This window comes from Ascidiella aspersa, chromosome 1, assembly GCF_963924565.1.
Source record: "Ascidiella aspersa chromosome 1, kaAscAspe10.2, whole genome shotgun sequence".
In the NCBI taxonomy this organism is placed as follows: domain Eukaryota; kingdom Metazoa; phylum Chordata; class Ascidiacea; order Phlebobranchia; family Ascidiidae; genus Ascidiella; species Ascidiella aspersa.
In genome coordinates, this window is record NC_139447.1 from 31,053,109 (window position 1) to 31,078,470 (window position 25,362).

A 25,362-nucleotide genomic window follows, 5' to 3' on the forward strand; every position below is an offset into this window, starting at 1 on the left:
ACAATAAATTCCAAATTATCCACTAATTATTACTTATAACGCTACAATGTCACAAAAAGTTCATAACTTTCTACATTTAAAGTAGCTATCGAGTAGTTTGGGAATTACAAGTTTCTCTGTACAACAATACTATTACATCAGTAATTATATTAATTAGATCGAGTTGGCCACAGGGTAACCTTACCCCTCATCTGTTGGGCGTAGTGGAAGAAAATATTTTATTTTTTACATTTATTGTAGTTTTTGAACGGTTGAGTTTTACAAAATTATTATTTCCGTTTTTCACTCTTATACTGAAGCATATTTGCTTTGCTGAGTTTTTTTAAGTTTGATACAGTTTCGTTAAGTATTGCAAAACCATTCTTTGGTTTTACAACAACTTCACTGAATTGTCATGATAAAACGTTGGAATGAATTTTATCTTTGAAACCCAACCCGGTTGGCAATTTAACTGAAAAAAGCTTGGGAACCCTTGACGTAGATCACAATGTTCTGAGTAGGCTTATTTAGAGCGTATACCAATCGTGAGAACGATGATATATATCACTGAGTAGCCGTTCTCAATCAAAGCTTACGTCAACTTACAATACAATCGATCCGCGTTATATTTGACTCGGTAAAAGCAGTATGCGAATTACGGATATTGCTTTTTAAAAGAGCCTCTCCAGTCACCACTGCAAGGTTATCTAATCTCCGTGATACGAACGTCGATAAATGTTGCGATTTTCGCTCCATCTATCTCTGCGTTTTTGACCTATGCCCCAGTAAGGGGATTATACTTTTATATATTGCTTGGCAATATGTTGGATCGATGAATATAAGTCCGACTGCGTTTAGGCGTAGGTTTTTTTTTTATATTCCGTTGACCTATCTTAGGATAACCATATTCCCCAAACCTCCAATTTGTGTTTGCTGAAACATATTTGTTTTAAAGAAAAGTTTTGTTAAAAAAGTTTTGTTAATTCCATGGCAGTTTGGTGTATTGCCAGCAATGCCTACTGAATTTTACATGAAGACTTCTAATGATGGTAACCGTAATCTATATACCTTCCAAAAATTGTTAATTGATGTAAAACTGTAGTACTTGTCTAATTTCATAATCCACTTGAATGCCAACTTAGGCTACCTAAAATTGGTTTAAATGCTAAAATTGAGTTCAACTCTTCGAAAAACTTTTAGCCTACATCGATAGAAATTAATGTATTTTTTCTACAAATAATGTATTCTTTAAAATATGTGAAAACAATTAAAAAAATATTTTTTGAAAAACAATTAGGCCTATGAAGCATTATATGTAGGCCAGGGGTCGGCAACCACTGGCACGCGTGCCACTTTGGGCACGCGAGATGATTTTTTAGGGTACGCCAAATGATTTAACGCGCACGTTATATCACCTTAACAAAGTGCAACCATTACATCACTATCACACCATTAACAATAATATAACATCACTAACACTATAGTGCTAACCAAACGGTTCCACACATTTCCAGTTCGCGTCACAAATTGTGTCTTAACTCATTAACTGTTGTAAACTTGTTGTTTAATACTAACCGTTCGTATTACGTCACAATGCCCTAAAAGCGAAACTGATAGTTTACACTTCTATTAGGTATCTGCTGAAAAGCGTCGAAGTACATTTCAAAATAGCGGGAACAGTATCACGTTCGGTACAGTTGTATATTTTTTTCAGCAGGTTGGGGTATCTTTACATAATTAAACTTATAAAATTAGGTTTAATGGCGTCTCCCAAGATACGTAAATTAGATGTCAGATCATTTGTAACTTAAATGTCAGTGTCAGATCACAGCAGGGCCACGGAGTCGAACTGGGTCTCGAGTAAGACTAGGTAAAACTCCCCGAATCCGGCGTGTGGGCATGAGCACAGTACCAAATTTCGAGCTGATAAGGTAGCAAACTGTAAGTTGCATATTTTCCATGGCCCTTATTAGTGGATTGCTGAATATCGAGTCTGACCCGGACACGGGAGTCTCACTCGGCTTTCATTTTTGGCCAGAGTCGGACTCGGGTTGCTTGTAACTGACTTCGGAGCCCTGGTTGCCAGTGAAAAAAACAAACATAGAAAAATGTTTGGCACGCGAGTTGTTAATATTTTGACTTTATTCATAAACTGGCACACTGCATCCGAAAGGCTGCCGACCCCTGATGTAGGCTATATGTTGCAACAACATAATTAAAAAATAAATAGCGACAAGTGGCGCTTTTGCGCCACCATGCGGATTATTTTGTTACGAACCCACGGGCAGCATGCGCTATTGGTTGTAATGTTTAATAAAGTATTATTCATTTTAAACATTAAGTGTCTGAAAGTAATTGATTGACACCAATGGAAGTCTGATTCGTTTACACTTCAGGTCGCGGAATATAAATGCGTGTATAATCAAGCTTCACAGATTTTATATGTGTTTCAATCAAGCTCAAGCAGCGTTCAGTGCTTCGCAACGTTTTTTACTTGCGGCTCACCAACAGATCTAAACCAATTCGGCGGCACATCCACAAAATATACGTTGATCAAAAACAAACAAGTCCAGCTAATATCCTGGGTAGGCAAGAAAAAATGGAGAAGTTTATAAAGAAACGCACCGAAGCCGCTAAAAATTTACGTCACATTCCTGATAAAACAACAGACGGCTTTTGAAAGTATTTGGAAAATGAAACCGGACATTGCTGCTTTGTATTTTTCAGCTTCAGATCTTTTTCGAAACAACTTCCAAGACTAATTATACTAACACAAAATGCAAATAATATATTTAGAATGATATTTTATGGGTTGCGAGTGTTTGGTTAGTTTCCCTTTCCACTTTGGTGTAGAGTTTGAAGACAGTTGTTGTATGTTTATAATTGTGTTAGTTCCTGGTAGTTAAGTCAGGGAATACATTTTTCGAGTTAATTCGACTGATTATTAAAAACTATACCCTCAAAAAACACAAGTAACACACCTCCGGGAATGTCACAGCACACCTGGCATGGTCTCGCCGCACACCAGTGTGCCAGGGCATATTTTTTTTTTTTTGCGATTCGAGACAAAACGTATAACTTCCTTTACCCCTGAATATGTTTTAACCAAATTGGAGTTATTTACGCATGACTTTTATTGGAAACAGAAAGTTTCTTTAAGTTACCTAATTCATGATGTAACTTTGTTATACCTTTTCCCTACAAATTTCATTTATCTCAAAAATCTGGACTCCGCCCTGAGTAAGGCAGAAGCGTATTAATGGTATTTATATCTACCCATATAGACTACAAGGTGTGACTCTGTAAGATTTAGCCTACTGGTCATTTCGTGCGGCTTTTAGTTTCGGAGGGTCAATTGACTGAGTGCACTTAAAAAGTCATTGTTTTCATATGACTTGACTGATGTCATTTAGGTGCAATAACTTGCATTGACTCAAGTCTTTTGCACTAATGACTTGACTTGACTTGACTCGACTTAAGTCAGTTAGTTGAACAGTGTGAAATTTTGGTTATAGCCTAATTAAGTGACTTCATTAAATATTTAAAAAAATTATTTTACAGAAGATTACCTTATGTTGCGTTTTTTGTATTTATATTTAAAATATTGCTTATACAGGGACAAGTTTACTAACATTAATTATTTAACGTTTTTTTAGGACAACGACTTGATTTGGTGTTGAATTGCTCCAATAATGATATAGCTGGGACTCCAATACGAGCTGGGAAACTAATGACTTGAACTTGGGTTTGACATGATTTGACTGGAACTCAAATCATTACAAAGTTATGGGTTTAGATTTAAGAACACTGTTGGTCAGCGTTGTACTCGTGCTACGCTTACCCACAGGTTGACAAACCCCAACCCCTGCTTTAAATTATATTTGATAAGGTTTTCAAATGTTTCACTTTAAAAAAATAGAATTTAGCATTTTATTAATACTGTATTTTAGGCACATGTAAATTATTGTAAAAGTCTTTAAAACAAAATACATACAATAGAAATACGGTACCCTGGTCTATATAATTCTTGAAAAATTATTTTTGCGTATTCCATTCCACAAGGGACCACTCGTTTTCACAGTTGAGTGGTCACGCAATCGCCCACTTGTTTGTTTACGATGATGTATGTTTTGTGTGTTTTTGACGTTTGTGTAGGCTTGTTAGACGCTGAGCTTATTTTAGCACGCATCCCGTGACGTTTAATATGTCATGCGTGGTTTGGGGATTTGACTGAGACCGTTTTAAAGGCTTCATCGGTTGGCGTAGATTTGATGGTCTTCAAATTCATATAGGTTTCATATTTTGGCGCTGGTCTAAAATCCTATACAATACGTTAAAGCAATTATAAAGCAACGCACATTATATAGTTTAGGGTGGCGGTTAGTGTTTGGGTGATGGTGGATCAAGTAATATTATTTAATAATGATACTTACCTACCCAAACGCTAACCTAAATAATGTTCGTTGTGGAAGGATTGTAGACCAGCTCCGGTTATTTTACGTTCGGATCAGTAAGGTTACATCCCGTATTTTGAAAAACAGAAAACGTCATAGTAACTACCAAATAAAAGCTAAGTGACTAGACAAATATTTCCTGCTACTAATGGTTTGTCGGAAATGGTTCACGAATTAAACCTACTCTACATTCATAAAAAAGGCCAGTTTAATGCCACGTCATGTATCTACTGTGACTGTTAAAATTTTAAAATGCACTAAGTCCTTGTGTGAAAGGTAAAGCAAGCGTGGATTGATTGATTCGCGATAAAATATGCAAGCATAAAGTAAAAATGAGTAGTGTGTGTTCTTAATTTTTGACTCCATTGCAACGTAGCACTAATTTGTTAGTAATAAAAAATTATGGAAACTGGTGAAATTGATGAGTATAGTAAATCCAACGTTCTTTCTCTTAACTCTCCTGAAATAATTGATGACAAAGATGAAGATTCAAGCATATTTTCCAATGAACAAAAGGGTAAAATTTCTGTTAATATTGCTTTTATTGTTCTCATGAAACCACAATTTTGTAAAATATATAGTAATATATAGTTTTGTTTTGTTTTGTGGTTTCCAAATAAATTTTAAATGTGAAATTTTTATCACCCATCAATGTGAAATTGTTATCACACATCAATGTGAAATTGTTATCACACATCAATGTGAAATATGTTGAAGTATTGTAAATATCCGTTTCCAAAAAAAAGATAATAAATACCTAAAACATTTACTGAAAAAAATTTATTTGTCACAACAATAGATGTGCTGCCCGAACTGAAGAAAGGCTTACCATCAGAAGCAAATGGAATCTTGAACAATTCAAAAGAAGAAAAGAACAAAGGTTGCCCCCGTAGAGTCAGCTTTCCTGATGGCGATAAAATTATCAGCGGTTATGGAGAACCGAGAAACCCCTGGGCACATGGTATTCAATTTCGTTTTTTTTTAATTTAACTATGCTTAATTCCTAAGTTTTCCTTTTCAATATATAAACTTCACCTGTTTTCTTTAACAAATAAAGTTGATGTATTCTACACTAGTGTTTCTCAACCTATGGGTTGGGACCCAATATTGGTTGGCCATTGAACTTGGGTGGGCCGCCAAATGCAGTAGTTTTATATATTCGTGAGATTGGTTATGAGAAAGATTTCTCTACTTTTGGAAATTGTTAAAGTTATGCGAATGGATGGCCCATTTTAATTCAATTTAAACTTATAGTGTGCTATTGTCTAATTTGTGTTATGTTCATTTTAAGCTTACAAAGTTTAGTAAAGAAGCTTAAGTTGCCAAAGCTGTAGTGTTATAATTACAATTTAGGTTCTGCAAAAAAAAAAACTTAAAAAAACAGTGTTCTACACAAAAGGATTTTTAGACTCATATGGTGTAATGTATTTATTCTTTCAATTTATAAATAATAATCTCTTTTTTAGCCGAGACTACCTCCACTGAAGAACTGATTCAAGCTTACACCCAATCATGCCAGCACTGGGGAGTAAAACCAATCACAAAACTGCTGGTGCAATTGCAGGTAACCACATGTGATGTCAAATAATTTTTACTGTTTTGAAAAGCAAGCTGTTTTGATGTAAATTTTGCATCACTGCCCATGTATAATAAAGAAGGAAAATTTTTCCATTTTCCTATTTACACCAAACTGGGCATTTTAAAGTTGTAGGCTGTAAACATGAAATATATATATATATATATATATATATACATATATGTATATATTTATTATTGTTTCATTGTTTGCATTTATTTGTCTCCTTGCTTTAAGAGCTTTGTTTGGATTGTATACATTTTGTTGGCAAAAAAACACTTAACACAGGATAGAGTTAGTCTAGGAAGTCGTTTCACATTGGATTGTGTCCATCTTGTGATAACACAGATTTAACTGCATTCATTCAATATTACATTTCTTTACAGGAAATTCGAGACTTCTCTGTTCGAGCCAACTCACTTACACTTAAAGGTTTGATTTTAAACTCAATTTACATTTTTAATGCAACTATATGCGAATTACAATTTTTTTTAAGGTATGACAAATACTAAAAATATTTATTTAAGCTATCTTGAACATTTACAAAACTTTTAAATGAGCTACACATCAACAGATAACTATTTTTTGTCTGAAAAAAAAATGTAACTGTTTTACAATAACACAATGTTCAACTTTATACTAAGTATCCTATCCCTTCATTTCTTGTGCCCACACAACTATTCCATTGCTGAAAGTGTAGTTAGTGTATTAAAATATAACAATATTTGTTCGAAGGGGAGAAGTTGGATTCCAAAGTGGTGGAAACCCTGGAAGCTGTATTCAAGAGAGTGCAGTTTGTTATCATGGATCTGGAAGCCACAAACTTGGATGACGATGTAAGATAAAATACATAATAGGTTATTGTAAATGTAAAAGTTTGGCTACTGTGACCTGTAAAAGATTCTATAAAATTAAGCTAAATTGCTAGAATCAGCTGTATTTTTAATTGAAATTTGTTATTATTTCAAATTGTTGTTTATTTCAAAAAGCTGAATGGTCTCTCAGGTAAAAAAAATTGCAAAAAGATAACCTTTCCGAAACCTTCAGAAAAAAATTCTTTTTGACTTTCAAAATTTTATATATTTAATCAAAATTTCCACCAGCTTTACAATTTCTAAATACCTTTTTTAAATCTTGTTTTTTAAGATTTTTACCTTTTTTTCTCCTAAGGGTTGGTTCAAGTTTAAGTACTACTAGGCTGTTTGGTGGTTATTAGTGTGACTGATGCCTTGGTTTTCGACGTCAACGCTGTTTTGGTGTCATGTGGCAGTGTATGTGGTTAAACAATGTCACAGGCCGTACACTATTACACCTTGCTGTGAAATATAAACAACCTATATTGGCAAACTTGTTTTACCATGATACTCAAAATAAACAAAATAGTTATTATAACATTTATGCAAAAAATATGGTATCTTGTCTTACTTTGTTATGTATTTGACAAAAATAATTAAATACTTCACAAGTAATTAAATAATATAAAGTTAAATTGAGGTATATCTATATACCCTACCCTCTAAAAATAATGATATTTATTTTTTTTCATCCTTATGAATAGATGTGCTTAAGTATTCCATGTTATTGAAACCCAATATCAATAAAAAAATATTCATTGTTTTATCAGTAAAACCAACATTTACTTGCACTATAGAAAAAATGGCCCACATGTAATCTTGATTTTGAGCAATTAAATGGACTTATTTTGTGCAATGCCTTTAGGCCAGTGGTTCCCAAACTGTGGTACGCGTACCACCGGTGGGAGAGTCTTTCAGGTGGTACGCGACTACGTTTAAATTTTGCTTTTTTAAGCATCTGTATAAATTCCGAAAACTTTAACTTTTAAATGTTTCAGATTGAGTAATTTCAATGTTTCTATATAACCTTATAATATAGTATCATTGTTACTTGTTCGTTACCTTGAATTTGAGGTTTTGCATGTTTATGACGTAACACTTATCTTGTTCAAGATAATAAAACGTTAATTGTTAGCAGCCTGTGGTGAAAAAACAAATACATGAATCGCATTAAAACTATTTGCTGTGTTTTGTTTAGTTTAGGGCTTTTATGTCTTCTTGGAATGACATGTCAAGCTTTAATACAGCTACATGCTCATTTTCTTATCTATATGCTAAAATAGTTATAGTTTGAGATATTCTAGTCAGATGTAACTTAGGTGGTACACGATCACTGTACAAAAGCTCAATATGGTACGCGAGAAAAAAAGTTTGGGAATCACTGCTTTAGGCTATGGCTTTCAAGTCCATAGCTTACTTTCTGCCCACCCTTTGTTAAGGCTCTTTCTTTCCAGGTCAATTCAATATTTATTTTTGTCTAAAACATCATCAGAAAATTTAATTTTTTATGTTTTTTCTTGTAGAAAACGATGCTAATTAGGGTTTTGCATATCTGGATTATGAAAAAAATTAATACCTTTTTTTATTATTTCAGTCGGCTGCTGCATTGTTCGACATGATTGAGTATTACGAATCAGCAGTAAATGTACTCGTTGGTTTCAACAAAAACTTGGGCACAAGAGGCTGGCAGGCTGCAGCTCACATGATGAGAAAGGTAATTTGTTTGTAAATTTAAAATATCTACATTTTCTTTTTTTAATTTTAATCCTCTGAAGACCCAAAATGGTTCTATAGTTGTAAGTTTGAATCCTACATTCCCCAAAGAGATTTTTCTTTGAAATAATGCCCCATTCATTGGACTTTAGGGGAAAATCACAAAGTTTGTGTATTTTTGTCATACATTTAAAACTTGCAAAAAAATTTAGTCTTTACAGTTAAATATCTGTTCTATGTCATATTTAGTCCACATCAAAAGCACTTAAATTTAGGTATCTTCAAAATTGAAAAAATGTGTTGCATTTTGTACATCATTTTCATTTAAAAGAATATTTCTTCTTTCTGGGTAAATTGAGTTGGGCTATTGTATGTTTGATATACAACAGTGTTTGACGTCTTATTTGCTAAGGGCTGAACCCATTTGAGCAGTTTGGGGAGACAATGACGCATGTGTTAAAACAAACAACTTTAATGGCCATTGGTATTCAAAAGTAATTGAAGCCCAATAGTTATTATATATAGTTATTTTATAAAGCAATTAGTGATAAAACTGTCAAAATTCCTTAGGAATTGAAAGTTTTAAGTTAATGTCAAATTTTGATTGAAATTAAGTGAGATATATATGAATAATTATAAAGCAATTTAATCAAAGTTGTGGGTAGTCACTAATTAACTGCATCTGTAACTCATGCCCTTGATTTCGTTCTTGAATGATATATGTTATACGCACTTCCTTTCCTGATTAATAGAAATAGATTGAACAGATCAGTCATGGCTTCCTAAACTAGTCTGGACTAAACAGTTTATCCAGATGACTCATCAAACTCTATTTACTTGATCTGCTCTACATTACAATGGCCCAATTAAGCAAATATTAAATGTATTTTTGTTGAGTTTTTTTACTTTATTAAAGTTTAATAATTCTTGGGCAGTAATTGTTAATAAGTCCGGTAACAAATATTCAAACATTACTTTAAAAAGATACCCTACCTTTTTAAAAATGTCTCTTTAATCAAACTAGTAGTTAAACAGGGAATAAATAACTAAAATAAATAACACAATATAGTTTGTAAAAATCTGTGGCTTTTTGCTTTTTTTAAACACATTATACCAGACTTGGACAACTAGATAATTCTAGTTTTCTAATTTATTGAATTAGAGCAAAATGCGACTAATTCTAATTCTAATCTAATTTGTGAATTGCTTGTTTGCTCTTATTCTAGTTCTAATCTAATTTGGATTTTACCAAAAATGCTACTTTGTCCAACGACATTTTTAGTTTCTCAGTTCAAACACAGAATTTCAATTAAAATTTTCTGGTTGGAATGACTTGTATGCATCTTTTACAGGCTAAAAAGCATAAAAATGCATATAAATTAGCACACACATATTTACCATTAACATTCTTATAAGAATAAATTGTGATTAAATTAAATTGGTTGTAAAAACTAAATGTGATTCTGGTTCAAATTCTAGTTTAAATTTGATTTTTTAGGAATTCAGTAATTCTAATTCTAATCTAATTTGAAAAAAACTCAACACGATCCAATTCTAATTCTAATCTAATTTCGAAAAACTAAAATGCTCTAATTTTAATTCTAATTTAATTTTAAAAAGCTAAAATAAATTTAGTTGTCTAAGTCTGCATTATACCTTGTTACTTTGTTAGTGTAAACTGTTATTCAAGCAAACAAAATTTGTCATTTCATGGCTGGTTTAGTTTCAAGAATGTCACAACATAGTCCCATGCTTGGGTATACCTGAAAATTGATTTTAGACTGCAAAGGAAAATAGCTTTGTCGCCACTAACAGGCTGGAAATGATGGGAATTTCGTGCCTGGCGATTAATTACTGTTATGGATCTTTATACAATACATATTAAACAACTCAATATTGTACTAATTTGTACATATCAACTGTTCCTAAAACTCTAATACAAAATAGAAATAATTAAAAGTTTTGTTAAGCAAAAAATATCCTTGAAAACATGTAAAGTACAATATTTGCAACATATTCTCTGATAAATCATCCTCATTGAAAGTACCATTCTAGACCCAAGGTTCATTGACTCAATTTGCAGATGTGATTGTTTAGTTTGTATCAATTTATATATTGTAAGAAAATATATCTAACACAGAATTGATGTTTCTGACAAAATATTTTATACCAATATTCAAATCAAATAAATCTCCAGGCATTTAAATACAAACTCTCCAGGCATTAAATACAAACTCTCCAGGCATTTAAATACAAAGATAATATCTTGCGATTCAATCTGCAACAAGTAAAAATAAATTTGCATCTGCCAATATTGAATTTCTATCTCACTTTGTCCAAATGTGAAAAAAAAATGCCTTGCTGAAGAAATTAGTAAAAATATATACTTCATGCTGGGTGATATGTGCTAACACTGTATCATTGATGCTCGAAAGTTCCGAATTAATTCTATTTAATTTGTTTTTATATCTGGTTTAATTTTTCGAAAAAAACAATACTTTTTCTGTTGTTTGTAGATGTCCTGTTTGCGCTTATTCGACGGTCATAGTGTTCCACTGTCAGAGCAAGCTGTTCCTTTTGTCGGCCGCGCTTTGCGTTTAAGCAACACCCTCGTAACCCTTCATCTTGAGAATGCATCAATTAGCGGACGACCTATGCTCTTAATTGGTAAGCATTACAATGTTTGCAATAAACTGAAAAATTGAAACTAAATGATTTGTGTATTGTGTGCACTGTGCAATACTACGAAAAAACACAGATTTTTTTCTGCTTTCCTTTATGCTATTAAAAATCTTTGCTGTTTATGTTGAATTATTTTTATTTTTTTGTAATCTGTAATCATGCTTTATTTTATTTTTCTAATCTGTTAATGTTTTTATATTTTTACGTTTTTAATCTGTAAACTGTTATTGCAGAATTAAAGAGATTAAATTAAGTTGTTTATCATCACACTGAGTGCTTCCTTCCTCATTTTGCAACTTGATGAATGTATTTAAGACCAGGTTGACATGTCTGTTATTTCACCTGACCGATTTATATGTGCGCAAAAAACACTTATTATTCTTGCTTGTCCGAATGATCAATACGATAGAGTGTGTAGTGGATTAAGTTCCCTATTGTTGTTTTAACAGCATATCGGTTCACATTTTCCACGACTTTTGTTTTAGCTGCAACTGAGTAGACCTTTTAATGTGACACGTATTCATATACAAATTTTGGTGCAAGCACAAAATATGGAATTTTTTTTTGTTTAACTTTAAAAAAATATATAATATATTTTATATTTCTAGCAATTACGCAGACTTTTATTTCAATTTTTATCATTTCGAACTGTTTTGTTTTAATTTACTGAAAAACCAAAGTGTATGTAAACAATAAACATGTTTGACTTCTTGCGTGCAGTGGCGGCGCTTCGCATGAACATCACGTTACGAGAGTTGTTTCTTGCCGACAACCGACTCATTTCGACGGACGCTCTGCAACTTGCAAACCTCCTTAAATCCAACATGATCTTGCAGCTGCTTGACATCAGAAACAACCTCATTCAGGTTGGTTTGCGTCGAATCACGGCCAGTTTGAAAATCCCGCTAAATTTCGATCTTGGCAAGCTGACACTGGTTAACATCGCACTGTTTCAATAGTGTGAATATATAAACAGATAACATCCACTATTTATACACGTGGTTATTTTTCTGATCTAGTCAGAAGTTGCACTGACCAATAATACATAGGGCTGTCCCACGCCACCTGATAATTAATTAAACAATATTTCTTTGTTAATCACTAGCTTTAAATTAACTAATATTTTTATTGTGTGTTGCCCACCCTTTTTTGCATACGTGTATGGGATTATCCGGGTTAAGCACAGAAAATACAGATATTACCATTCGAAGAGCGTCGTTTTTAGCCAGGAGATCCATAGGGAAATTATTTAGCTCAGAGCGTCATTCGTCTTAGAAAGTAATATTGTACAAAATGTGCTGTCACTCGAACTCGCGAAACGAGCAGACACAAAATCAATTATCTTTGACTCAAAGCTCAACACGTTTTGTTGTTGTTGTATTGAAAATATACATGGTAAGCACTAGATATACCTTGCTTTCGTCGCCAAACATTGTTTCAACCGCTCTAAGCAGTTTTTAATTCACAAATCACAATAATCATATCTTTGTTTTACTGGTTATAAACTTGTATGGCTGATTGATCAGTGACCTCGAAAATTTGCGAACTTTGCGGGTTAGGAGACAGTCTTAGTAATAACTAAACAAAGAACGCATTCAATTCATAAAGCTTTTCTTGTTTTTTGTACATTTCCGATGGTGTTTAATCATTTTGCTTAAGTTTTTTTGTGTTTACAAAAGACATCCTTTTCCGTCAGAGGCCAATTTTTTGGCACAAGAGGTGTCGTGGCTTGCGCATCAAAGCATTCGTGCACCTTAGACCAGTACTTCGCAACCTTTTTCTTACTTGCGGCACTCTAAACCGGTTTAAAAAAAATCGGCGCCACGCCAGCAAAAATTTAACCGAAAACGACAAAAGATGCATGAAATAATATTCGAGGCATTTGAGAGAGACGAAAGTTACCCACTACTCAATGCACCTACGCTGATTAGCAACATTAGGGGTTTAAAAATAAAACCTACCCACTGTTCAATGCACCTGCGCTGATTAGCAACATTGAGGCTTTGAAATAAAACCCCAAAATTATCTGTTATATATTTAAATAGTCTTCGGAACAAAAAAAGGTAAATTTTATCTTGTGAAACTGAGAAAGCTTATAACCACCGTTAAGTTATGAAGTTTACCTTTAATATTGTCCCTTGTTTAACTAGCTAAACATTAAAAAATATTTGCACTTTCCGAATACCTTTTCTGGGTAACCACAGCTCTACGAAATGCCATTTCGGAATAATTGAAATGGTCAGTGCATTTTTTTTTTATCTTGGCGCGAATCTATTACGTTTACAATACTTTCATTGTATCTTAAGAAATTTTTCCCATTAAAATAAACGCAATAACATTTTTTTGGCGATTTGCGACTTTTACCAGCTATCAAGACAACCTTTGCACCAACAATATTTCAAAACAACCTCTTTTGGCTAACATAAAAATTGATTTTTTAAAAGTTAGGGTATGTCGGGATCTGCATTGTTGTCTCTCGTAATTCTCGCATAGTGTTTCTAGTATGGTCTACTCTATAGGGTGTTGCGAAGGACTGCAAGTGTTTCATACACTCGGCTCCAACAAACGCCACCGCGAATCCTCATCGTAGTAGACTCGAGCGTACAATGCCCACAAAACTAAATGCCTTACTTCTTTCGCAGGACGCTGGCTTATGCCACATCTGCTCCGGTCTGATGTCGCAGCCCCAGCATGGCATCGGCGGCCTGCAAACCCTGGTCCTCTGGAACAACCAGATCTCGCACCAGAGCATGGCCAGGCTAGGAATGGCGCTGGTGAGTGATTTTCGCTGCAGTGCTTGACGCATTTAGGTACTCTTTTGTATATACAACCAAAACGTCGTCCAAAACGCGGATTTTCTTGGCGAGTTTGCGTTTGCGTGTGGAACGCTAGTACAAAGGGTGAAATAAAAGATAATATCGGTACACTTTACCCTACTATAAAATGCGAATCCATCTTTTTAGGATGCGAATCGATTGGAGTGTTACAAAATGCATGTCCGAAAAGTTTTCTACTGAATTAAGCTTTTTGCATATTTGCTACGTTTTTGCACGCGGTCAAATATGATAATTAAATAAGCGTATTTATTACCCGATAAATTTATTGCAACCCTTTGGCATAAACACTTTAAAATAAAGTTGTTTTTATAATGCCGTCTCAATGTCTCCTAATCACCTATTGAAATAAATGTTGTCAACGGTTTTGCCATCCTTCGATATTAATGTATTTTCAAAATATTCAGTATTTAAAAAAAATAATCAATTAGACCTAAAACCATGTGAAAAAGTTTAGTTTCCACTTTAAATGCTTAACGAATAATTTTAGACAGCATCCTTTAATTTTTTTTAGGTTACTTTACTTTTATCCTGTTGTCCGTATTTCTCCATTCCTCACACAGTAGTAAAATACATAGCTGAGAAAATTGACATTCACTAATACACTGTTCCAATTTGCAACGGTTTCTCTTTATAACGCTTAACGTCCGAGCAGCAGAAATGAGTTTACAATAACTGAGACTTTAAAGCACATTGGTTGGAGGTTGTAGTAAGACGTACCAAGAATATCAAGCCCGTACAAAGTAGGTATCATTTTGAACGTTTCGAATAACTCTTTATTCATTGTCAACATCAAATGTATTGAAATTTAATAAAAAGTTATTCAAAACGTTCAAAACTATACCAACTTCTGTATGGGCTTTGATATTCTTGTTACATCTTAATAACTGGGACGTTTTCAAACGCTCGTTTTTAATTGTGTTTTCAGCGCAACACGACCAGCCTTTCGACGCTCAACCTCGGTCAGAACGTACTTTCCGATGACGGAGCGGCAAGACTGAAGGAAGGTCTGCTGCAAAACCACTCGTTGCTCAGACTCGGACTGGTTGGCACCAAGCTAACGTGCGAAGGTAGGTGCTCTCGTGATACAGAGGTTAGGCCGGTCGACATACACTCATTTAGTTTTTTTAGGCAAAGTTTCGTGCGCTGCTTCAAAAACTAACATTAGTGATTTAAACACTGAAAACATAGTTCTATGAAAATCTATAGTTTGGTTTAATGGATTTACGCCAACAATAGAAATATGCAGTTTGGTGAATATACAATTGACGCTGTAATGCCATCTTTTTCCCAAACCCATACTGACTTTAGCGTAACAGCAAAATAAAACATTTCAAGTTATGTTAAGCGCTTGTCTTGTGAGCCTGTTTAAATTGCGGTAGTTATGTGGTCACAGACAGAGTTTTTGTTGTTGTTTTAATAAAGCAGACCTACCGAAATGCAGGAAATATTACCGACTAATTCGATTTAGCAAGCCTATATAATTTAGTATAGATTCAGATTAGCCCCATCTGCATTAGCCGGATTATCCTTAGTAATTTAGAAACAACTAAAAGCTTTCGGCGTTTTTTGTGAGAATTAAATTGTAAATATAACTCTCGCACAAAATGCGAAATGTCGTAAAATTTCAAATAGACTTGTTTTTTCCGCACGGCTAACCTTGCCACGTAATAGCGGCTGTTGTATCGAAATTATGATCCATCATTGCCACGCCAGTCGAAATTCAAAGAAAATTCAAACGCCTTTTTTATGAATCTATTTTACGACTGTTCTCCACGAGAGTGTAGAAATGTTGAGTGTTGTACCTAACAATACACCGTAACCATTCACGTTAAAAATCAAAGTTTGATTCTCTTCTTAAAGATGTTATATCCGCTTGAACACACAATTTGCTAGTTAACTACTAAAAATACAATTTGAAGACTTTGGGTAAAAAAAAACGTAGTAACAAAGCTTTTGCCGTGGGCACATATTGTTACGTTATTTAGACAGGCTCAGTGTGACAAAATCGGTTTACCTTATGTTTTCTACCAAGTCTACAACAAACATAAAAACAATCAATGGAAACTTTAGAACCGGATTCGATTCTTGGCTAGGGCGTTTACGTTTTTTTATCAAATAAAAAAAATAGTTTAAGAATCACGCACAGAGTGCTTCCAATTGTTATTTAGGAGTTAAGAAAAAAGACAAAAAAATCGACACCGCTTTTTCTAAATCTATAACTCGCTTTTACCCGCAGGTGCGATCGCACTCGCCGAGTACCTGGCCGAGTCACCGCGCATCATCCGACTCGACTTGCGTAACAACAACATCCGAGTAGGCGGGCTCATGGCACTCAGCCTCGCATTTAAGATCAACTACTCGCTACTCCGACTCGACATCGACAAACCGAACGGAAAGGAATCGGTGAGTCGAACTCGTTTTCTGTTTTGCTTTGTTAAATCAACTATATGCAACCGATGAAATATAAACAGACTGACAGTAGAGTTGGAAGATTTTTCACTCTAACGATTAATTATTGATCGACAATATCAACCAATTGGTCTTGTTGTTGACTTATGTATATATTTTTAAATTATTTTTTTTAACAAGTAAGGGGTCGGTGAGTCGAACTCGTTGAGGTAAAACTGCACATTACTTCCAACTTAAAAAGTCACATCAAATTCGCTTTCTCTTGCAGAGTTCGATTATTCATGTTTAGTTTATCATAGTCATGTCTTCAGTTGTTGGTTACGCATAAATTCTAAGTGCACGTCCAACCCCCCTAGATATAACAACAATTTTAAATAATCGACACAACCTAATATGCCTGCCTATACTGTTCATAGTGATTTTGTGACGTGTGTGACCTTAGATGTCTACACCAATAGGCTTGCATTATTATAGAGGATGTTATGACGCCGATAACTGTGCTCCCATTAACTAATAATATATCAACGTTGTGTAAAATATTACGGCCCTGCGTCAAGGCACAAAAATAGGAAAAGCATAATAAAGCCGCGCGTAAACATTTTTTCTTTTCTTCAACGGAAGTCCTATAAATTATACAAGCAAAAAAACGTAATCGCCCCTTTATAGTAAACCCACTCAGGGACATGTCGTGACACCGTTTCAAATATAGCTAAACCAGCGTTTCACAACAGTGGCTCTCGGCCTATCGGGGGTGCATGGATCAGTTTTCAGGGGCTAACTAGCATATTATATTTTACCTAGCCCCTTAACAGTCTAATTTGTCGTTTTCGATGTGACTTTAGAGAGGTCTGTGGCATTTTGCATGGCATTTTCCGAAAGGGTCAATAAGTGCTGAGAGCCTATATAATATCCACAAAAAATATGCTGTTGCTACCAGGCAATATAATAGCCAAAAGTTGTCACAACTCTTACAAGGTTGAGAAGCACTGAGCTAACCCAATGGTTCCTTTGATCTCCGTTAGATGCGTGCACCAGACGGCCAAGTAAACAGTACTTTTCATTGCATCAAATTAAGCCTTATGTTTGCGCGCAAATAACTTTATTAGTGATGTATATTAATATGCGATGCTTTGTTTGCTGAAATTTCACGCCAAGTGTGGTAATATTGGTTTAAGGGCCGGGGATCTGCACATGGTGCAATGTAATATAGACCCCCAAAGGGATACATCCATAGGATGAATTTAATAAACTCGGATGTTAAGATTTTTATTTCGTTTTTATTTAGGAAGGCGTATTTTAGTGCAAGCTTAAACACAGTGGCATTTGGAGATTAAAAAACTGGTTATTGTGCTTGATTTTGCTTATCGGTCGCGAAAAAAAACCGTTTGTTGTGTATGAGCATCCACAACACGATCCCAAAAAAGTTTACAGATGAATCCCAATTTACCACCAAAAACCTCAAAATTTTCACCTCATACAGCCACGAAAAACACTAGACAAGCACCAAATGACTGCCAGATAAACCATTCCTAAAAGGAAGCCATTGCCTCCCGTTAGCGCCTACTGACCCACTCTGGTCTCTGGCGAGCCACTTAGCACTTTGCAACACAAGGCAGGAAACGGTTCAAGCGTGCTTCCGGTGTCTACATGCACGGATAGTCGGATAAACGGTTGCATCATGATGGAGGCGTTGCCGCAGTGTTGCAGCCAACTGTGTTTGTGCAATGTTATAAATACACATTCCTAATCCGACAAAAAGTTTTGACTGTCAAGTTAAACTTTTTTTTGCGGTGACCCGAGGGATGCGATATTTTTTTTATATATTGCTTTGTTAGTTTGTTAAAATTTTACAAGACCTCTTTATCGCCTATTTTAGAAAACTATTTAGTCGCGAAATCTAATCCAGTCATTAAAACTTACTACAAACTATTTGAATAACATTTGAATTAGGCATTTTTTCGGCGTCATCTTTTCGCCACATAACGATTTTAGCATCTGATTTGACAACTCGTCGACAATTGCTATGGTACTGGTAAAAAAACTTATTTCTCAAATCCACTTTTGAGAATCACTAAAACCGCACATCTAAATAGAAACAATTTTCACAATTTATTTCAGGCAGGACTCTAAACGTCGGACATTTATTGTTCGGCAATTCCACGATAAGACATCTAATGAAAACCAACTTCGATAAAAAATACATTCCGGGCTAAATTAAATGTTTTAGCATTTACAGCGAATCAAAAAATCCATGCGAGAATTACATTTTGAGCAACCGAAAAATACTCCAAATTCACTGAACGCGTGACAAAGGGAAAACGGACTGTCACTGTGACGCAACAATGGACAGATATGAAACTTGGTTAATGGAATTCCAGTCCTAATATTAAATGTGGCTGTTTGAATTGATTTTCGCAACCCCCTATTTCGACATATTTTACCGCATCGCACATCGTTTTATTTCCTCCTTTGCGAATGTGAAAGTTTTTGACTGGTGTTGGACACATAGACCCAACGAAATACTTGACTTAGAATAGATAGACCTGGGTTAAAAGAAATGAAACGTGAAGTTGACTTAAGAATTTTTAAAATGACTAAGACGTCTCAGAGAGTTATTTTGTAACTGACTTAATTGGACCTTGGGTCATTTTTAACTGCATGTTAACAGCACCTAATTTTTACAGAACTCTTGCAAAAACATTCTAGACCACCAAATGTGGTAACGCAGAATGATATTTTACATTCCTAAAGCCATTACGCCACCGAAAAACCTACAATCCGCCATACAGTAACTACTTAGAACTATATTATAGGAACGTTATAAAATTAAATAAATACCTGACTTAAGTGCTTCTGTTTTACAAATTAAATTGTGAGGCTTGTGTTTTACGGTTCTAAAGCGGTATTTGGTACAAACGTTCTGCTTGTTTTGACCAAGATATTAATTGCATTTTACACGTCACTGTTGAATGCAACAGCACACAATTCACACTAGTTTGAAATAATTAGTCTGTTTACATGGCTGATGGTATATGGCGCATGTGAACTCAAGTAGACTCGAGTTCAAATCAAATCTCGTTTCATCGCCAAAACACATTAGGCGTCAAGTCGTGACCGAGCACAGTATGTTGCCTTTTTAATGTGGCTTCATTTCAAATACTTTTTTCAAATACCAACCTATTCAGAACTAAAGTCTAAACAAATTTTTTACCCTCAGCAACGAATTAAATTTCTTGTTTTTAGTATTGTAATAATAATATTGCGCGCGTTTTTTTTTCAATTCTGAACTGCGTAGGAAATGTTTGGTTTAGCAACCGCCGAACAGTAAGCAGTCGACCGAACGATGAAGCGTCGAAAACCACATTTACGGAATATTAATAAAAAAGTGTCTATTTTTTAATTTTGTTAAAAAGTAATATGATCATTGGTCAAACAAGCAATGGTCAAAACCATCTTATTTATAGTCTGGAATAAGACTTTTCGTCGCACCTAGAGTTTTGCATTAAAAATATTCAGAACACTTCTTGATACTAGGTTCTGTACGCATTTGTTTAAGAACAGTCCAACCCATTAGCTGATTGTGGTTTACATAAGTTTTTACACTGTTATGTCAAAAGGCAGAAATTTACAATTTTGATAGATGTAACGCTATGTATAAAGTCAATCTTTGCTTGTAGCCTAAATCTGGAAATCAGGTGGCAGTCTTAACGACAAGTTGAATTAAAATCTTGACGAGCTTTTGTACAACCGTGCTTCATCAGGTCAAAGTAGAAATGAAAGAAGTTAAAATGCACCAAGTAGAAGCACCTGATTATAAAATTAATGTTGCACTGTTTAAGACGCCTAACACTTATCGCGCAACCCAAATCTTTGAAATCTCTTGTTTAGGATTACCAGGCGCTCAGTCCACAGGCACCGCGTAATGCTTTAGCCGGAAGTCGAACCGTAAACCCCGAACTCAAGGAATTAGAAACCTGGGGCCTTCATAGTCAAAATCTAGCTCCCTTCTAATTTTGCTAGATTTGAATTTGGCGATTTTTTCAGCTCTTTTTTTATACCTTTTTAGCTTAAGGAGCTTGCTGAGAAGCAGGACGCTCTGTTGAACGACATGACGGAGTACTCCACCAGGAACAAGGAGCAGGCCTACCAGAGGGTCCTCAACATCCAGATGGAACGCCAACGGAAATCGGAGGAGGAAAAAACGGACGGACTCCGGTGTGTAAACATAAAGGATTTTAAAACCGCACGATATTAACGGATTTTTTTGAAATGATTTGGCTGGACTTATTGAATTTTCTTGGACTGAAGTCATTGGGTTAAATGTCTTGGGTTAAAAAAAAGTGATTTCCTTTAACAAAGGTTTTTTTATAAAATTTGTTTATCCATTTTAAATTTTGCATGTAAAGTTAAATTATTGCATAATGTTGCGTTTTAGTTATTTCAAAGTTTGATTAAAATATGCGTGTTAAACGTAGCATCAAAATAAACAAAACACCCTCTTAAAATATACCTTACAGCTACATGGACATGACGCACTCTGCCCGGGCAGCCCGCCCCCAATTTGCAGTCGGCGCTGCGTCAGCCAGCAGCAACAACAACAGCAACAGACTTGTCCAAAGCAGCAAAGCACAGAGCGAGGGTCCCTTCTCACCCGATGACGCCGACGACAGCCCAATCAACTCGCCCGAGATGCTTCCCACCAGCAGTGTGTCCTATCACCAGGTGAGCGCGATATTCAAGTTTTGAAATCAACAACGAAATGCTTTTTATGCACAGGTTATTAACATTGCCTCTTAAACCCTTTCAAAATTTTAAATTAAGGTTTACAAAATAGTTCTATTCTTTCTTTCAAACTACGACATGTTAGGTCGGCACGATGTACAATTGTACATTCACGCAAAGAGTTTAATTGCTGCCGGCCTTTTGTGAAACTCTCATCAAGTCACTCGTTTGCATAATAGTTTAACCATTTGCAGAGCTAATAGCGACGTTGGTATCTACAGGGTTACCACAAAGTGTTGACGTTTTGAAAAGTTTTTCGAAAATACCTATGTTTTTGCAAAAGTGTTATTTAATTTGGTTAATGTGCAGTCTAAGGATTCACAGATGAGCACGATATTCGCTGTAGTTTTCTTGTAGTTTCCTGTCACCTCTATTAATGGTTAAAAAAAGAGGCGTTGGTATCTACAGGTATGCTACAAAGTATTCGCGTTTTAAGAAGTTTTTAAAAATACCTACGTTTTTGTAAAAGTGTTATTTAATTTATTTATTGTGCAGCCTAAGTATTCACAGATGAGCACGATATTCGCTGTAGTTTTCTTGTAGTTTCCTGTCACCTCGATTAATGGTTAAAAAAAGAGGCGTGGGTATCTACAGGTATGCTACAAAGGATTGGCGTTTTAAGAAGTTTTTAAAAATACCTATGTTTTTGCAAAAGTGTTATTTAATTTATTTATTGTGCAGCCTAAGTATTTACATGTGAGCACGATATTCGCTGTAGTTTTCTTGTTGCTTTATGCAGCCTCGATTAATTGTCGAAGGCCAAAAAGGGGCGTTGGTAATCACAGCGTTGCCACAAAGTCTTGAAATTGATTTGCGTTTTGCAAAGTTTATGAAAAACTCCATGTTTTTGTAAAAAAATGCTTCGAAGTTATTTGTTTTGAAAGTGCTGTTATGAAACCAATTGTTATTGTGGTGACCACGACATTTATATCTTTCCGAATTATTCTCAAAATGTTTAAGTGATCAAATATTAGGTTTTACAAATTCATAATTTTGTTTGCGAATTTGTCGGATGTCTTTGAATTTTTCCTCAGAAGTGTGTGACAATCATTTATATTTTATATAGAGATGTCCGCTACTTAGTATTCTCTTCTGTCCAGTTATTTCGGGGAAAAATGTCGTGTTACCGCGAGCTAAATTGTTACGATCTCAATAACGTAGTATTAATAAGAAAATAGATCGTACTGTTTTTCCAGGTTGTTAATCCTAAATCAAATGCCAGTATACACTTAAAAAAAAGAAAAAAAAAAAAAAAAGATCTGTAAAAAAGATGCATTTTAAAGTGGAAATTTTTGAGACACGCCGTTATTTTTGAGTCACATACAATAGGCCAATGAATTCTTTTCTAAAAATTGTTCAATATTCGTTAATTTTGTTAAATTTTGAATATGAGACTTTCTAGATTTATAGGTTTTACCTTAACAATGTACAAAATTTCTTATGAAAATTACGCCACTGGAAAACATTTAGGCATGGCAAAAATAACTATGACGTCAAACTCAGTGACCCTTTTACAAAGAAACACTGGTTTGTGTACACTGTAGTACAGCGAATACAGTTTCACTTAAGTGTAGATAAAAGTCTTTATTCATTGTTTCAATGTTGTTTGGCAAACTAGTGCGTGTTATTGTGTCTCAAGATATATATGATATTTGAATGTACACCACAGTCATAAAATCACATCAGTAGCAAAGAAGATCGGCTTTAAATAGTCCTCGACATAAACATTTCACAGTTGTTTCTGTCTCGGCCAGCCAATACACTTCTAGCTTTTCAACACCCAAAACACGGTTTCATCTTGTTCCAGGTTGCTCCGGTGATGTTCAGCAGCAGCGAGATGGAGAAGAGGGCCTCCCTCGCCGTGCAAGAGGATCCTCCGGACACGGAAGCTCCCCGAAGCCAGAGCAAGGATCAGGAAAACGCGACGAAAGATCAAGACCCAGCACAGGAACAGAAGGAAGATCAGGATCAAGCAGATCAGGAGGAAATGAATCATGTTGATTCGGACTCTGCTCCAGAAGATAAGACAAAAGAAGAAGCTCTTGAAAATGAGTCAGAGCAAAACAATTCTCCTCCTGTGGAGAAGTATTCTACTTCTACCGTCAGCGCAGAAGAGGAAAATGCTCAAACGGGCGCAAAGAAAGATGAAGAATCTACCTCCGACGATAACATTACTCCTGCTGAAGTAAAACCCAGCTCGGACACACTTCCTCCCGAGGAGCCACCAACTGAGGAAACCGCGGGCGTAAGTAGCGACGTCGTTACCTCTGACGCAACCAATAACGTTACTGAAAGTGTGACGTCACAGGATGACGATGCCGAAAAAACCTCGGGTGAGGACGGTGTCGTCATTTCGCATTTCGACCTAAGCCTCTTCCCGCACTAAGCGCCAACGTTAGGTTGTTTAACACACAAGCGATGCAAATGCGACGCCATTTTTTGTCTAAGGAAATATTGTATAGCTCCATATACGCGGTTCAATATCCATATCCGCCACAATGTTTTCCCTCCTGACCAAGTTCCAACTTTCCAGGCGTTTGTTAATTGGGGTTCGGTTTTAAATTAAACCTCGTTTAAAACTTTAAATCAATGTTACTGTTTATCTGACTTCTTGGTCTTTCTCCCAAAGAAATTCCTACAAGAAAGGCCTGGATAGTTGGATATACTTTGTTCGTTGCCAATTCTCTTGTACTGTTTGTTTTCCAATGAACCCATTTCTATTGTTCCTCTTGTTTAATTTTGTAAGACAAAGATTTTCTCTCCTTTTTTTCTTTTTTCCCACTGCGTCGTGCTATTTCGGGGGTTTCGTTTCCCCGTTCTACAAAAAGTGAAAGCAAACGTCTCTATGTATTTAGTATTTGGCAATAATGTGCGGCCCGGAAAAACGTATTGCGTGTTGTTAACGGGCATACATGTAGTTGAATTTTAAATTTGCCCTTCGATCATAAAATCACGTCGTAGGCCATCAAGATTGGCTTTAATTTGACCACCTAGGGCCTAGGCAAGCTATAGTCCCTTATAGAAACATACTGAGCTCCTCTTATTTCTCAAGCTTTGAAAATGAACATCCATATTCAAATTGGAACGCACAGTAACCAGTTTGAACGTACCACATTTGATTAGAGATAAATATGCAAGCACCATTCGATCGATATTTTGTAATTTTCCAAGCTTGGCTGGGTTAAAAGAAGCAGCTATGTATAGGGTGACAAGAATTGCTCTCGGTTAAATGTTGGTCGTTACGCAATCACTATCACACCTTTTAACCCTACACGTTTCCGCGACGCCAAAGAATCCTGCTGAGCATTGAAAAAAAAACTGCACGAATTTAAAAACACTTTACAAGTGTTACAGCGCAGCAACGCTTGGTAACCATATCTATTCAGTCCAATTACCTATATTTCCATTTCTTTAAGCTGTATTTCGTTTGGTATACTGCGACTCCGTCATTACGCAAACAATTTTCGAGCTTTCTCGTATATAATTAAAGAAAGAAGTCAAATAGCCTAAAAACGGTCACTATATCGCGTCAGTCCGATTAACTACATTTTAATTTCTTCGCTACAAACTGTATTTCGTGGATTACTGCAACTTTACGTCACCACAAACAATTTTCGAGCTTTCTCAATGATAATTAATTAATTGAACAAAGTAGACAAATCGTGTCAAATTTAGACTCTAAATAATATTTGACAACAATGTCTTGACTCTTGTGAGTGTTTATACTTTTTTATTTAAAAATCGACAAACCAAATTTTAAATTATTACGACCAATATTACCAATCCAAATTAAATTCATTCTCATTACCTCTACTTAAATATGGGAAGAACTTTCAAAGTGTGTGGTGCATTGTCTTTAACGCCAAACCAACGTCTGACGTGTTTATATTTATAGTTTTCTTTCCGTTTGTGTATATATTGTTTAGTTGGTGCAATCGCGATATTTTTGCAGTACAATCGTGTCGTCGTCGAAAAAAGTTTATTCTCTGCAAAGTATTCTTGTTTCTTAGCTTGCCTTAAAAAAATGTTTGGTCCGCCTGCAGAACCAAAGCCTAAAATTATTATATTCTGCTACA

General features: G+C 35.1%; 1 protein-coding gene across 1 annotated transcript; it reads left to right on the forward strand.

The window, feature by feature from the left end:
* The first annotated feature begins 4,813 nt into the window (after positions 1-4,813).
* LOC146169752 (uncharacterized) lies at positions 4,814-24,624 on the forward strand. Its single transcript, XM_083388791.1, has 14 exons — positions 4,814-4,950; positions 5,233-5,394; positions 5,900-5,997; positions 6,396-6,441; positions 6,745-6,845; positions 8,458-8,577; positions 11,093-11,243; positions 11,979-12,124; positions 13,901-14,032; positions 15,021-15,162; positions 16,332-16,498; positions 20,571-20,719; positions 21,022-21,226; positions 23,094-24,624. The coding sequence occupies exons 1-14, from the start codon at positions 4,836-4,838 to the stop codon at positions 23,670-23,672; spliced, it is 2,313 nt and encodes a 770-aa protein (XP_083244917.1). The 5' UTR covers positions 4,814-4,835; the 3' UTR covers positions 23,673-24,624.
* The last annotated feature ends 738 nt before the right edge of the window (positions 24,625-25,362 follow it).

Bases quoted from the DNA above. Each gene is read 5' to 3' on its own strand.
- LOC146169752 (XM_083388791.1), top strand. From the start codon at position 4,836: ATGGAAACTGGTGAAATTGATGAGTATAGTAAATCCAACGTTCTTTCT. The intron at 4,951-5,232 runs GTAAAATTTCTG...TCACAACAATAG, and splicing joins ATTTTCCAATGAACAAAAGG to ATGTGCTGCCCGAACTGAAG. The intron at 5,395-5,899 runs GTATTCAATTTC...TCTCTTTTTTAG, and splicing joins GAGAAACCCCTGGGCACATG to CCGAGACTACCTCCACTGAA.